Source organism: Balaenoptera musculus, chromosome 12, assembly GCF_009873245.2.
Source record: "Balaenoptera musculus isolate JJ_BM4_2016_0621 chromosome 12, mBalMus1.pri.v3, whole genome shotgun sequence".
Lineage (NCBI taxonomy): Eukaryota > Metazoa > Chordata > Mammalia > Artiodactyla > Balaenopteridae > Balaenoptera > Balaenoptera musculus.
In genome coordinates, this window is record NC_045796.1 from 45357819 (window position 1) to 45370708 (window position 12890).

At 37.2% G+C, this 12890-nt stretch overlaps 1 protein-coding gene across 1 annotated transcript in view; it reads left to right on the plus strand.

Annotated features, from left to right (window-relative positions):
• FRK (fyn related Src family tyrosine kinase) overlaps positions 1-4830 on the plus strand; it is a 96663-nt gene extending 91833 nt beyond the window's left edge. Inside the window, 3 exon segments of the mRNA XM_036871676.1 lie at positions 858-1039; positions 2434-2599; positions 2982-4830. Coding sequence (XP_036727571.1) covers positions 858-1039; positions 2434-2599; positions 2982-3190 — 557 coding nt within the window. The 3' untranslated portion in view covers positions 3191-4830.
• The last annotated feature ends 8060 nt before the right edge of the window (positions 4831-12890 follow it).

Genomic DNA, 12890 nt, shown 5'->3' on the forward strand with positions numbered 1-12890 from the left:
TGAGACCTCTTCAGTTCTCCAGAATTTGAAGACATCTACTAACATTATGGCAGCTAAACACTTATCCAGGGATGGCTGACCCCATTTCACAAAGTCACCACAAATAACACTAATCGCTCTAGTAATGATCAAAACTGACTCTACTACATAAATTTCCTATACTTAGTTATAGAATCAGCAGGAGGAGAAACTATGTCTACGAAAGGTATATCATGCCTATACCTTCATATCTCTCTTCATAGAGAGATGAGCAACCTATTCTAAGAATAACAGGCTAAGAAAGGAAAATTTAATATGCATGCATCAAGCTTAATGGAGTACAAATGTAATATACACAGTTTATAACTGCATATATAGAACCTTCATTATCTTGTGAGGCTAGTTTTAAGAACATATGATGGAAGAATGAGAACTTTTCATTGGTTCAGCCATGCAATTGGTATTATTTTTAGGTTTAAAGACTAAAACAACTATGAAATGTTTCAAAGAATCCAGAGGCAACCAAGTAACAATTTCCATGAAGAGATGAGTCAGTGACGTGTGGTATAAAATGGCAATACCTGGACTCTTTCAGATATTTATAGCTGTGTTTGGATCATGTGGTACTGTTGCTCCTTTCTCCCAATAATGCTCATTTAGGGAAGGGAGGGCCTCAGCTTTGAAATGTGTTTGAGCTCTGAAAATTGTTGCCTCATTAACCCTTCACAGGAAATGGAACGGTTTGTACTTGTTATATTTATTTCTCTCAGTGCTATGGCACTTAATCCCACTGATAGCTCATTCATCAAAATTCTTAGAATTTGCTTCAATAGTTCAAAATGTCTCCAAAGTGAATCTCTTATTTCTCTTTTACCTAGATGAGCTGGATCAAAAAATCCATCTGACGCAACAGGTAGACATGGCAGCCCAGGTTGCTTCTGGAATGGCCTATCTGGAGTCCCAGAACTACATCCATAGAGATCTGGCTGCCAGAAATGTCCTTGTTGGTGAACATAGTATCTACAAAGTGGCAGATTTTGACTTGCAAGAGTTTATTAAGGTAGATTGGCTTTGTTTTAATTAGTTAGTAATGGGTCAAAAGGCTAGACCAGTATACTAATAGATTTACTGTTTTTTTTTCGACATATTTCTCCAAGTTCTATTGGTCCATAGACCATTTCAGGATCCCAGGGCTCTACAGACAAACTTACTTCTTATTGTCTATTTCTTCACCAAAGAGAAAGAAACAGAAAAAACGATGATCAACCAGATGGGAAAGTATGTAATTAAGTTTGCAGTTGAATAAATGATCAGTTTTTCAGTACCAGTAGCCTCTGTTTGTCTGCCTCTGTTTCCCTTAAAAAAGGCAGCACACTTTGTACAGAGTTACCCTACCCATTGTTGCTCACTTTATGCCAGACTAATATGCATGCTGCCAGGCATGCTGCCAAAATTCTTCAGCAAACATTGCCTTTTAAATCCTGCCACCCCCCGCTCCCATTTTATGACATTAGGCCAAAGACACTAATAGAGAGATATAATGTTAGGTGTTTTTATCTGAATTTAATTTTTTATTTCTACATTGTATCGTAAAAATATGAGTGTGGGGCATGAAACACAAGTAAATGATTCTCTTTTGATCTTTATGAATTTATCATCTTTTCTCTTTGTAAATTAATTAGATCCCCAGTGAGTTGACATATTAATTTAAATCATTTGGATCCTACTTTTCAGTATTAGAAAATGGTTACATGGTAATTATCAATGTCAGTGGCTCTTCAATACCAGCAGTAAATCAGAAAACAGGCTTTGCTTTCACTTTCTATATTTGCTAAAGACCAGGTGTAAAGCCAGTGTCATCACAGATGAATTTCCCGTATGTATTACAGTGCTCCTTGCAGTGCTACTTTTAGCACATAGTAGGCTCTCAAGTAATATTTCATTAATGAATTCCCGCAGATTATTCAGTCTTGTGTGTCAGATTTGGAATTTGCTACTGTAATTATCATTTGAACTAAACTCATTTTTTTTTTAAATTATTTTATTTATTTATTTATTTATTTATTTATTGGCTGTGTTGGGTCTTCGTTTCTGTGCGAGGGCTTTCTCTAGTTGCGGCGAGCGGGGGCCACTCTTCATCGCGGTGTGCGGGCCTCTCACTATCGCGGCCTCTCTTGTTACGGAGCACAGGCTCCAGACGCGCAGGCTCCGTAGTTGTGGCTCACGGGCTTAGCTGCTCTGCGGCATGTGGGATCTTCCCAGACCAGGGCTCGAACCCGTGTCCCCTGCATTGGCAGGCAGACTCTCAACCACTGCGCCACCAGGGAAGCCCTGGACTAAACTCATTTTGAATCTTGTCCCTCTAAATTTTAATGCAAAGCAAGTTACAGATGAATGAGGGTGACCAAAAAAAACCCCACTTTAACTTAGCTTGATTCCTTAATGCATTAACAGGTAGATAATGAAGACATCTATGAATCTAAACACGAAATAAAGCTGCCGGTGAAGTGGACTGCGCCTGAAGCCATTCGTACTAATAAATTCAGCATTAAGTCTGATGTGTGGTCATTTGGAATCCTTCTTCATGAAATCATTACTTATGGCAAAATGCCTTATAGTGGTGAGTAATTAATTCTGAAGTGGGCCTTTCTGCTGCAGGTCACTTACTTAGGTGTGACTTTAACTGCTTTGCCCAGACTTAGAGGGCAGAGTTATGAGGCTGACCACACCATGTGCCTGTGGGAGCATAACAGATAAAATTTGATGATGATGATTTGCATTAATGAGGTGGTTTATTGCCTCCTTCTCCTTTGCTCTTGAACTGCAGTCTTATAGACATTACTTGCTGCAGGATTTAGTTTAGTCTCTGCAGCCTGGGAAGGTAGGCTTCATAGTTTCTCTGGGGAAGTCAATTTGCTTTGTCCTCTAGAGTGTCAGTATCTATGAATTTAAGACTCTGATTTCCAACTTGTTTTTTGTTGGTTCCATTTTATATTTTTTAGGTATGACAGGTGCTCAGGTAATCCAGATGTTGGGTCAAAACTATAGACTCCCTCAACCATCTAACTGTCCATTGCAATTCTACAACATCATGTTGGAGTGCTGGAATGCAGAGCCTAAGGACCGGCCAACATTTGAGACACTGCATTGGAAATTTGAAGATTATTTTGAAACAGGGTCTTCACATTCAGATACAAATAACTTCGCATGATGAACACTGAAGAACATCAAATAATGAAGTAGCAATAGAGTTCAATAATCAGTTCAGAAATACAATCATATTAACCAACTGTAAAAATAAATTTATCTTGACGTATTCAAGTGATAAGGTAAATTTGGCCATATAATACAAAAAGATTATATGCGCATTTTATCAACTGGGCAATACTGCAGGACAGTCTAAGATGAAATATCATCTCCCCACTGCCTGGCAAAATCAAATGCACTACACAAAGTTATTTTTCTTCTTAAAAGAGACACATTTCTATTTATTGTTTGAAATGCTGTTCAAGAGGATCAACAGATGATAGCGAATTTTTACTCAGTGACTGTTGTAGCATTTTCCTGTTTACTGATTAAGGTGGTTATTCATTATTCCTCGGATTGCTGAATCCCATCAGGCTGTTATTATGAAGGAATTTGATTGCTTTGCTGCACAGCAGGACCTGTGCTTTGAGACTTTTTTTTCTCTTTTAAAATATCCTGGAACTACAATGATCGCAAAGACATGTTAAATGACTTGATTGTACTTGGAGTAATTGCACATATTTTTTTCCTATGCATAAAAAAATGAAGCAGCTGTTGAGAAATAGAATTAAAATCTGTCTCATTTTGTAGAAGGAAATGATGGAATTTTTCTCTACCTCGGTATGTGTCATCTGAGATTCATCTACATTAGTTTTAATCCCTTAATGCTAAGAATCAGCTTGCAAAGCTGATGAGTTATTATCTTGGAAATATGCAAGAAACATCTAATAGCCTGCCAGATCTGAGAAATAAGTATCAAAATAGTTTAGGAAAATGAGAGGAGAGCAGTAGGATTGCTAAGGCCTGGGATTTCTGAATAATTTAAAAAATGTACCTTTGGTATATAGGCTACAAAACAGGCCAAACTCTGTTTCAGATCTAGAGAGTAGGAATAAGGAATAATAAGGTTTCATAACGTTGGTTATGAAACTGTATTTTTTGTCTGATAAGACAAGAGGGTTTTTACTCATCTTAAGTTTTCATTAACCTTTGTAAGAATGTTATTTCTTCTTAAGCAATGGGTGTATCAAGTTCTGTGCCTCATTAGATGATTAGGGAGAGCTCTCAAAGGGGGTTTCAAAATCAAATATATATTCAAAGATCTTCTAATGTAAAGCAATATGAATGAAAAAATTCATAAGAAAATTTTGAGTATATTGAGAATATTTTGAGTATCTTCTTCATCTTTCTTTAAAGGGGAAGAAGAGCATTTCTAAGCGGTTACAGAAACCTCAACACAAAGTAGATTAAGCACTAAGTAAATCTGTATACTCTGTAACTGGAAGACAGAAGTTGTTAAAAAGGAGACAACAAGCCCCAAATGGAGTCATCTGTGCTAAGCCCCATATCAGCAAACCAAGACTTAATACTTAAACTAATTGCAGTTTCAGCATTTCCCAGAAATGTAATCTTTAACCAGTCAACCTGGAATTACCTGGCCAGCATGATAGACCCCTTCCATCCCACTTAGGAGGGCAGGAGGGCGACCTTGTCAGAAACAATGCATTATTTGCTAATGACGTTCTTTTCCCACCCCCTTTCTGCTTTTAAAAACCCTTGCTTTTCTACAGCATGGCCAAGCTCCTTTCTGTTTGTTAAATGGGATGCTGCCCAATTCACGAATCACTGAATAAAGCCAATTTGATCTTTAAATTTACTCAGTTGAATTTTTGTTATTTAACAAGATAGAGAGGACTCCATGCACAATACCATTAACAATTCAATGATCCAAAGTCCTTTCCCAACCTTCCCTCCAGCCATCAGCATTGTCCTCATTCCTCATTCCTATGGTCACAGATGGCTCTCAGAACAAACTGGGGTTCCCTCTTCTCTTCACCCAGCAGGAGAAAATGGAAAGCCTCTCTCTTTGCATTTTCAGCTTACATAAAAATCATTCTTTTTCTTTTTTTTTTTTTTAATTTAATTTAATTTTATTTTTTTTTAAAGATTTTTAAAATTTTATTTCTTTAATTGAAGTGTAGCTGATTTACAATGTTGTGTTAGTTTCAGGTGTACAGCAAAGTGATTCAGTTATACAATATACATGTATATATATTCTTTTGTTTGTTTGTTCTTTTAGTTCTAAAATTTTTTTTTTTCACACACACACACTGTATTTTATTTTTACAAGAGATAAATAGACTGACACCAAGCATTGTATATGGATGACCACAACAAAAGCAACAATGATTGCAATTACCAAACATGAAACACACTCATACTATGTCATAATATTGACATTCATTCCAGTAATCCTCCACTGCAACAGCTCCTTTACTTTGCAGTGAATATTGATTTGTATATTCTTTGCCTCTGAGTGCTTGTGGGATTTTTTTTTTTTTAATTCAGACAGAAAGTCACAAAAATTATACTCATCCTCATCAGTTCACTCAGTCCCATGTAATTAATTTTTTTTTTCATCTTGATCTTTTGTTAGCACTTTTATGAGTTCATCAGTTTTTCATTAGAGTTCTGAAAATGCTTATTCATTCAGTTCAGCAGTACAGTCAGTTACCAGAAACCTGTACTTGTCAGAGTCTTTTCCATGAATTTCTTGAAGATGAAAGCCTTTTATAGGAACATATTTGCAAAATCATCAGAGTACACCCAGAACTGTCTGTAAATGACAAAAGACTTAAAAATGACCACGGTTAAAGATTTGATGAAAGTTCATAATAATGCAGTTGACAAGAAAATTAGTTATTTCTGAGATATACATTTTAAAGTAATAACTAGGATTATTACTTATAACATTATACCAGAACATATAAGATTTTTAGAAATTTCATGTAATGTCTGAAACATTTATATTAACATATTTCCATACATATTTCCATACAAATACAAATATAAGATTTTTAGAAATTTCATGTAATGTCTGAAACATTTATATTAACATATTTCCATACAAATAACCCAATGAAAGTTTAGTATTAGTTGTTTTGTTTGTTTTTTTATACTGCAGATTCTTATTAGGCATCAATTTTATACACATCAGTGTATACATGTCAATCCCAATCGCCCAATTCAGCACACCACCATCCCCACCCCACCGCAGTTTTCCCCCCTTGGTGTCCATATGTCCATTCTCTACATCTGTGTCTCAACTTCTGCCCTGCAAACTGGCTCATCTGTACCATTTTTCTAGGTTCCACATACATGCATTAATATACGATATTTGTTTTTCTCTTTCTGACTTACTTCACTCTGTATGACAGTCTCTAGATCCATCCACGTCTCAACAAATGACTCAATTTCGTTCCTTTTTATGGCTGAGTAATATTCCATTGTATATATGTACCACAACTTCTTTATCCATTCGTCTGTCGATGGGCATTTAGGTTGCTTCCATGACCTGGCTATTGTAAATAGTGCTGCAATGAACATTCAGGTGCATGTGTCTTTTTGAATTACGGTTTTCTCTGGGTATATGCCCAGTAGTGGGATTGCTGGGTCATATGGTAATTCTATTTTTAGTTTTTTAAGGAACCTCCATATTGTTCTCCATAGTGGCTGTATCAATTTACATTCCCACCAACAGTGCAAGAGGGTTCCCTTTTCTCCACACCCTCTCCAGCATTTGTTGTTTGTAGATTTTCTGATGATGCCCATTCTAACAGGAGTGAGGTGATACCTCATTGTAGTTTTGATTTGCATTTCTCTAATAATTAGTGATGTTGAGCATCTTTTCATGTGCTTCGTGGCCGTCTGTATGTCTTCTTTGGAGAAATGTCTATTTAGGTCTTCTGCCCATTTTGGATTGGGGTGTTTGTTTCTTTAATATTGAGCTGAATGAGCTGTTTATATATTTTGGAGATTAATCCTTTGTCCGTTGATTCATTTGCAAATATTTTCTCCCATTCTGAGGGTTGTCTTTTCGTCTTGTTTATGGTTTCCTTTGCTGTGCAAAAGCTTTGAAGTTTCATTAGGTCCCACTTGTTTATTTTTGTTTTTATTTCCATTACTCTAGGAGGTGGATCAAAAAAGATCTTGCTGTGATTTATGTCAAAGAGTGTTCTTCCTATGTTTTCCTCTAAGAGTTTTATAGTGTCCAGTCTTATATTTAGGTCTCTAATCCATTTTGAGTTTATTTTTATGTATGGTGTTAGGGAGTATTCTAATTTCATTCTTTTACATGTAGCTGTCCAGTTTTCCCAGCACCACTTATTGAAGAGACTGTCTTTTCTCCATTGTATATCTTTGCCTCCTTTGTCATAGATTAGTTGACCATAGGTGCGTGGGTTAATCTCTGGGCTTTCTATCTTGTTCCATTGATCTATGTTTCTGTTTTTGTGCCAGTACCATATTGTCTTGATTACTGTAGCTTTGTAGTATAGTCTGAAGTAAGGGAGTCTGATTCCTCCAGCTCCATTTTTTTCCCTCAAGACTGCTTTGGCTATTCGGGGTCTTTTGTGTCTCCATACAAATTTTAAGATGATTTGTTCTAACTCCGTAAAAAATGCCATTGGTAATTTGATAGGGATTGCATTGAATCTGTAGATTGCTTTGGGTAGTATACTCATTTTCACAATGTTGGTTCTTCCAATCCAAGAACATGGTATATCTCTCCGTCTGTTGGTATCATCTTTAATTTCTTTCATCAGTGTCTTATAGTTTTCTGCATACAGGTCTTTTGTCTCCCTAGGTAGGTTTATTCCTAGGTATTTTATTCTTTTTGTTGCAATGGTAAATGGGAGTGTTTCCATAATTTCTCTTTCAGATTTTTCATCATTAGTGTATAGGAATGCAAGAGATTTCTGTGCATTAATTTTGTATCCTGCAACTTTACCATATTCATTAATTAGCTCTAGCAGTTTTCTGGTGGCAGTTTTAGGATTCTCTATGTATAGTATCATGTCATCCGCAAACAGTGACAGTTTTACTTCTTCTTTTCCAATTTGTATTCCTTTTATTTCTTTTTCTCTGATTGCCGTGGCTAGGACTTCCAGAACTATGTTGAATAATAGTGGTGAGAGTGGACATCCTTGTCTCGTTCCTGATCTTAGAGGAAAAAGCTTTCAGTTTTTCACCATTGAGAATGATGTTTGCTGTGGGTTTGTCATATATGGCCTTTATTATGTTGAGGAAAGTTCCCTCTATGCCCACTTTCTGGAGAGTTTTTATCAGAAATGGGTGTTGAATTTTGTCAAAAGCTTTTTCTGCATCTATGAGATGATCATATGGTTTTTATTCTTCAATTTGTTAATATGGTGTATCACATTGATTGATTTGCGTATATTGAAGAATCCTTGCATCCCTGGGATAAATCCCACTTGATCGTGGTGTATGATCCTTTTAATGTGTTGTTGGATTCTGTTTGCTAGTATTTTGTTGAGGATTTTTGCATGTATATTCATCAGTGATATTGGTCTGTAATTTTCTTTTTTTGTCGTGTCTTTGTCTGGTTTTGGTATCAGGGTGATGGTGGCCTCATAGAATGAGTTTGGGAGTGTTCCTTCCTCTGCAATTTTTTGGAAGAGTTTGAGAAGGATGGGTGTTAGCTCTTCTCTAAATGTTTGATAGAATTCACCTGTGAAGCCATCTGGTCCTGGACTTTTGTTTGTTGGAAGATTTTTAATCACAGTTTCCATTTCATTACTTGTGATTGGTCTGTTCATATTTTCTGTTTCTTCCTGGTTCAGTCTTGGAAGGTTATACCTTTCTAAGAATTTGTCCATTTCTTCCAGGTTGTCCATTTTATTGGCATAAAGTTGCTTGTAGTAGTCTCTTAGGATGCTTTGTATTTCTGCGGTGTCTGTTGTAACGTCTCCTTTTTCATTTCTGATTTTATTGCTTTGAGTCCTCTCCCTCTTTTTCTTGATGAGTCTGGCTAATGGCTTATCAATTTTGTTTATCTTCTCAAAGAACCAACTTTTAGTTTTATTGATCTTTGCTATTGTTTTCTTTGTTTCTATTTCATTTATTTCTGCTCTGATCTTTATGATTTCTTTCCTTCTGCTCACTTTGGGTTTTGTTTGTTCTTCTTTCTCTAGTTTCTTTAGGTGTAAGGTTAGATTGTTTACTTGAGATTTTTCTTGTTTCTTTAGGTAGGCTTGTATAGCTATAAACTTCCCTCCTAGAACTGCTTTTGCTGCATCCCATAGGTTTTGGGTCGTCGTGTTTTCATTGTCATTTGTCTCTAGGTATTTTTTTATTTCCTCTTTGATTTCTTCAGTGATCTCTTGGTTATTTAGTAACGTATTGTTTAGCCTCCATGTGTTTGTCTTTTTTACATTTTTTTCCCTGTAATTGATTTCTAATCTCATAGCGTTGTGGTCAGAAAAGATGCTGGATATGATTTCAATTTTCTTAAATTTACTGAGGCTTGATTTGTGACCCAAGATGTGATCTATCCTGGAGAATGTTCCGTGCGCACTTGAGAAGAACGTGTAATCTGCTGTTTTTGGATGGAATGTCCTATATATATCAATTAAATCTATCTGGTCTATTGTGTCATTTAAAGCTTCTGTTTCCTTATTTATTTTCATTTTGGATGATCTGTCCATTGGTGTAAGTGAGGTGTTAAAGTCCCCCACTATTATTGTGTTACTGTCGATTTCCTCTTTTATAGCTGTTAGCAGTTGCCTTATGTATTGAGGTGCTCCTATGTTGGGTGCATATATATTTATAATTGTTATATCTTCTTCTTGGATTGATCCCTGGATCATTATGTAGTATCCTTCCTTGTCTCTTGTAACATTCTTTATTTTAAAGTCTATTTTATCTGATATGAGTATAGCTACTCCAGCTTTCTTTTGATTTCCATTTGCATGGAATATCTTTTTCCATCCCCTCACTTTCAGTCTGTATGTGTCCCTAGGTCTAAAGTGGGTCTCTTGTAGACAGCATATATATGGGTCTTGTTTTTGTATCCATTCAGCCAGTCTGTGTCTTTTGGTTGGGGCATTTAATCCATTCACGTTTAAGGTAATTATCGATATGTATGTTCCTATGACCATTTTCTTAATTGTTTTGGGTTTGTTTTTGTAGGTCCTTTTCTTCTCTTGTGTTTCCCACTTAGAGAAGTTCCTTTAGCATTTGTTGTAGAGCTGGTTTGGTGGTGCTGAATTCTCGTAGCTTTTGCTTGTCTGTAAAGCTTTTGATTTCTCCATCAAATCTAAATGAGATCCTTGCCGGGTAGAGTAATCTTGGTTGTAGGTTCTTCCCTTTCATCACTTTAAGTATATCATGCCACTCCCTTCTGGCTTTCAGAGTTTCTGCTGAGAAATCAGCTGTTAACCTTATGGGAGTTCCCTTGTATGTTATTTGTCGTTTTTCCCTTGCTGCTTTCAATAATTTTTCTTTGTCTTTAATTTTTGCCACTTTGATTACTATGTGTCTCGGCGTGTTTCTCCTTGGGTTTATTCTGTATGGGACTCTCTGCGCTTCCTGGACTTGGGTGGCTATTTCCTTTCCCATGTTAGGGAAGTTTTCGACTATAATCTCTTCAAATATTTTCTCTGGTCCTTTCTCTCTCTCTTCTCCTTCTGGGACCCCTATAATGCGAATGTTGTTGCATTTAATGTTGTCCCAGAGGTCTCTTAGGCTGTCTTCATTTCTTTTCATTCTTTTTTCTTTAGTCTGTTCCGCAGCAGTGAATTCCACCATTCTGTCTTCCAGGTCACTTATCCGTTCTTCTGCCTCAGTTATTCTGCTATTGATTCCTTCTAGTGTAGTTTTCATTTCAGTTATTGTATTGGTCATCTCTGTTTGTTTGTTCTTTAATTCTTCTAGGTCTTTGTTAATCATTTCTTGCATCTTCTCAATCTTTGCCTCCATTCTTATTCCGAGGTCCTGGATCATCTTCACTATCATTATTCTGAATTCTTTTTCTGGAAGGTTGCCTATCTCCACTTCATTTAGTTGTTTTTCTGGGTTTTTTTTCTTGTTCCTTCATCTGGTACATAGCCCTCTGCCTTTTCATCTTCTCTATCTTTCTGTAACTGTGGTTTTTGGTCCACAGGCTGTAGGATTGTAGTTTTTCTTGCTTCTGCTGTCTGCCCTCTGGTGGTTGAGGCTATCTAAGAGGCTCAATGGGAGGCTCTGGTGGTGGGTAGACCTGACTGTTGCTGTGGCGGTCAGAGCTCAGTAAAACCTTAATCCACTTGACTCTTGATGGGTGGGGCTGGGTTCCCTCCCTGTTGGTTGTTTTGCCTGAGGCAACCCAACACTGGAGCCTACCCGTGCTCTTTGGTGGGGTTAATGGCAGACTCTGGGAGGGCTCATGCCAAGGAGAACTTCCCAGAACCTCTGCTGCCAGTGTCCTTATCCCCACGGTGAAACAGAGCCACCCCCCGCCTCTGCAGGAGACCCCCCAACACCAGCAGGTAGGTCTGGTTCAGTCTCCCCCAGGGTCACTGCTCCTTCCCCTGGGTCCCGATGCACACATTACTTTGTGTGTGTCCTCCAAGAGTGGGGTCTCTGTTTCCCCCAGTCCTGTCAAAGTCCTGCAATCAATTCCCACTAGGCTTCAAAGTCTGATTCTCTAGGAATTCCTCCTCCCGTTGCCAGACCCCCAGGTTGGGAAGCCTGAGGTGGGGCTCAGAACCTTCACTCCAGTGGGTGGACTTCTGTGGTATAAGTGTTCGCCAGTCTGTGAGTCACCCACCCAGCAGTTATGGGATTTGATTTTACTCTGATTGCGCCCCTCCTACCGTCTCACTGTGGCTTCTCCTCTGTCCTTGGACGTGGGATATCCTCCTTGGTGAAGTCCAGGGTCATCCTGTCAATGATTGTTCAGCAGCCAGTTGTGATTCTGGTGCTCTCGCAAGAGGGAGTGAGAGCACGTCCTTCTACTCCGCCATCTTGGTTAATCCTCTCATCATTCTTTTTCTGTTCAGGCAAACTGGGGTCATGTGCCTAACCCTAGACCAATAATAGACTCCTATGTGCTGACTGAGAATAAATTCTGCCACACTGAAGCTGGGAATATGGTTACCTTTTCTGGAGACAGGTTGGGAGATTGGCTTATCTGAATAAAATTAGAGAAGATTGGATCCTGGGTAGGTGTCTATTAAGGAGAAAGTCCCCTGAGATGAAGTATCTATACTATACATATAAAATAGGTGTATGTATGTGTATATACACTTAAACTTTTTTGAAACTAAAATGGATCATATGGAGCTAACAATTATAGAGCCCCTTGATTCCTTTATGAACAGCAAATGTTTGTAAGGGAAGGTCAACACTAATCTTTCTAATTAGTTGACTATGTATAGGACGAATTCAATTATTTATTTAAAGTCATAGAATCTAATGCAAAGAGCAAATTATAAATAACCAGTTATTAAAAATTAAAAGAAAATAGCTCATTTTCTTTGAGTTTATTTCTTGGAGTTCAGTCCTGCTTGAACATATACAGAAATGAATTAAAATATTCCCATTTCATTGTGAAAATTCAACTACTATATAATTTACTTTTTTTGTAGCAGCTAATAACAATAAATTTTTTAGTAAGATCTGATTTTGAAATGTAAAAAGAAGGTTATCCTTTCTTGTTTTTATACTACCTGAAACCCGTTTGACTTACCACATTTGATTATTGGAGATATTTATGTTCAAGTTGCTGTCAAAGCAATCTATTATTCTTGTTTTTACCTGATGGATCATAGAGAAAAATAATGGATTCAGTTACGAGAAGCAGGAATAGATTTTTTTTTTAACTG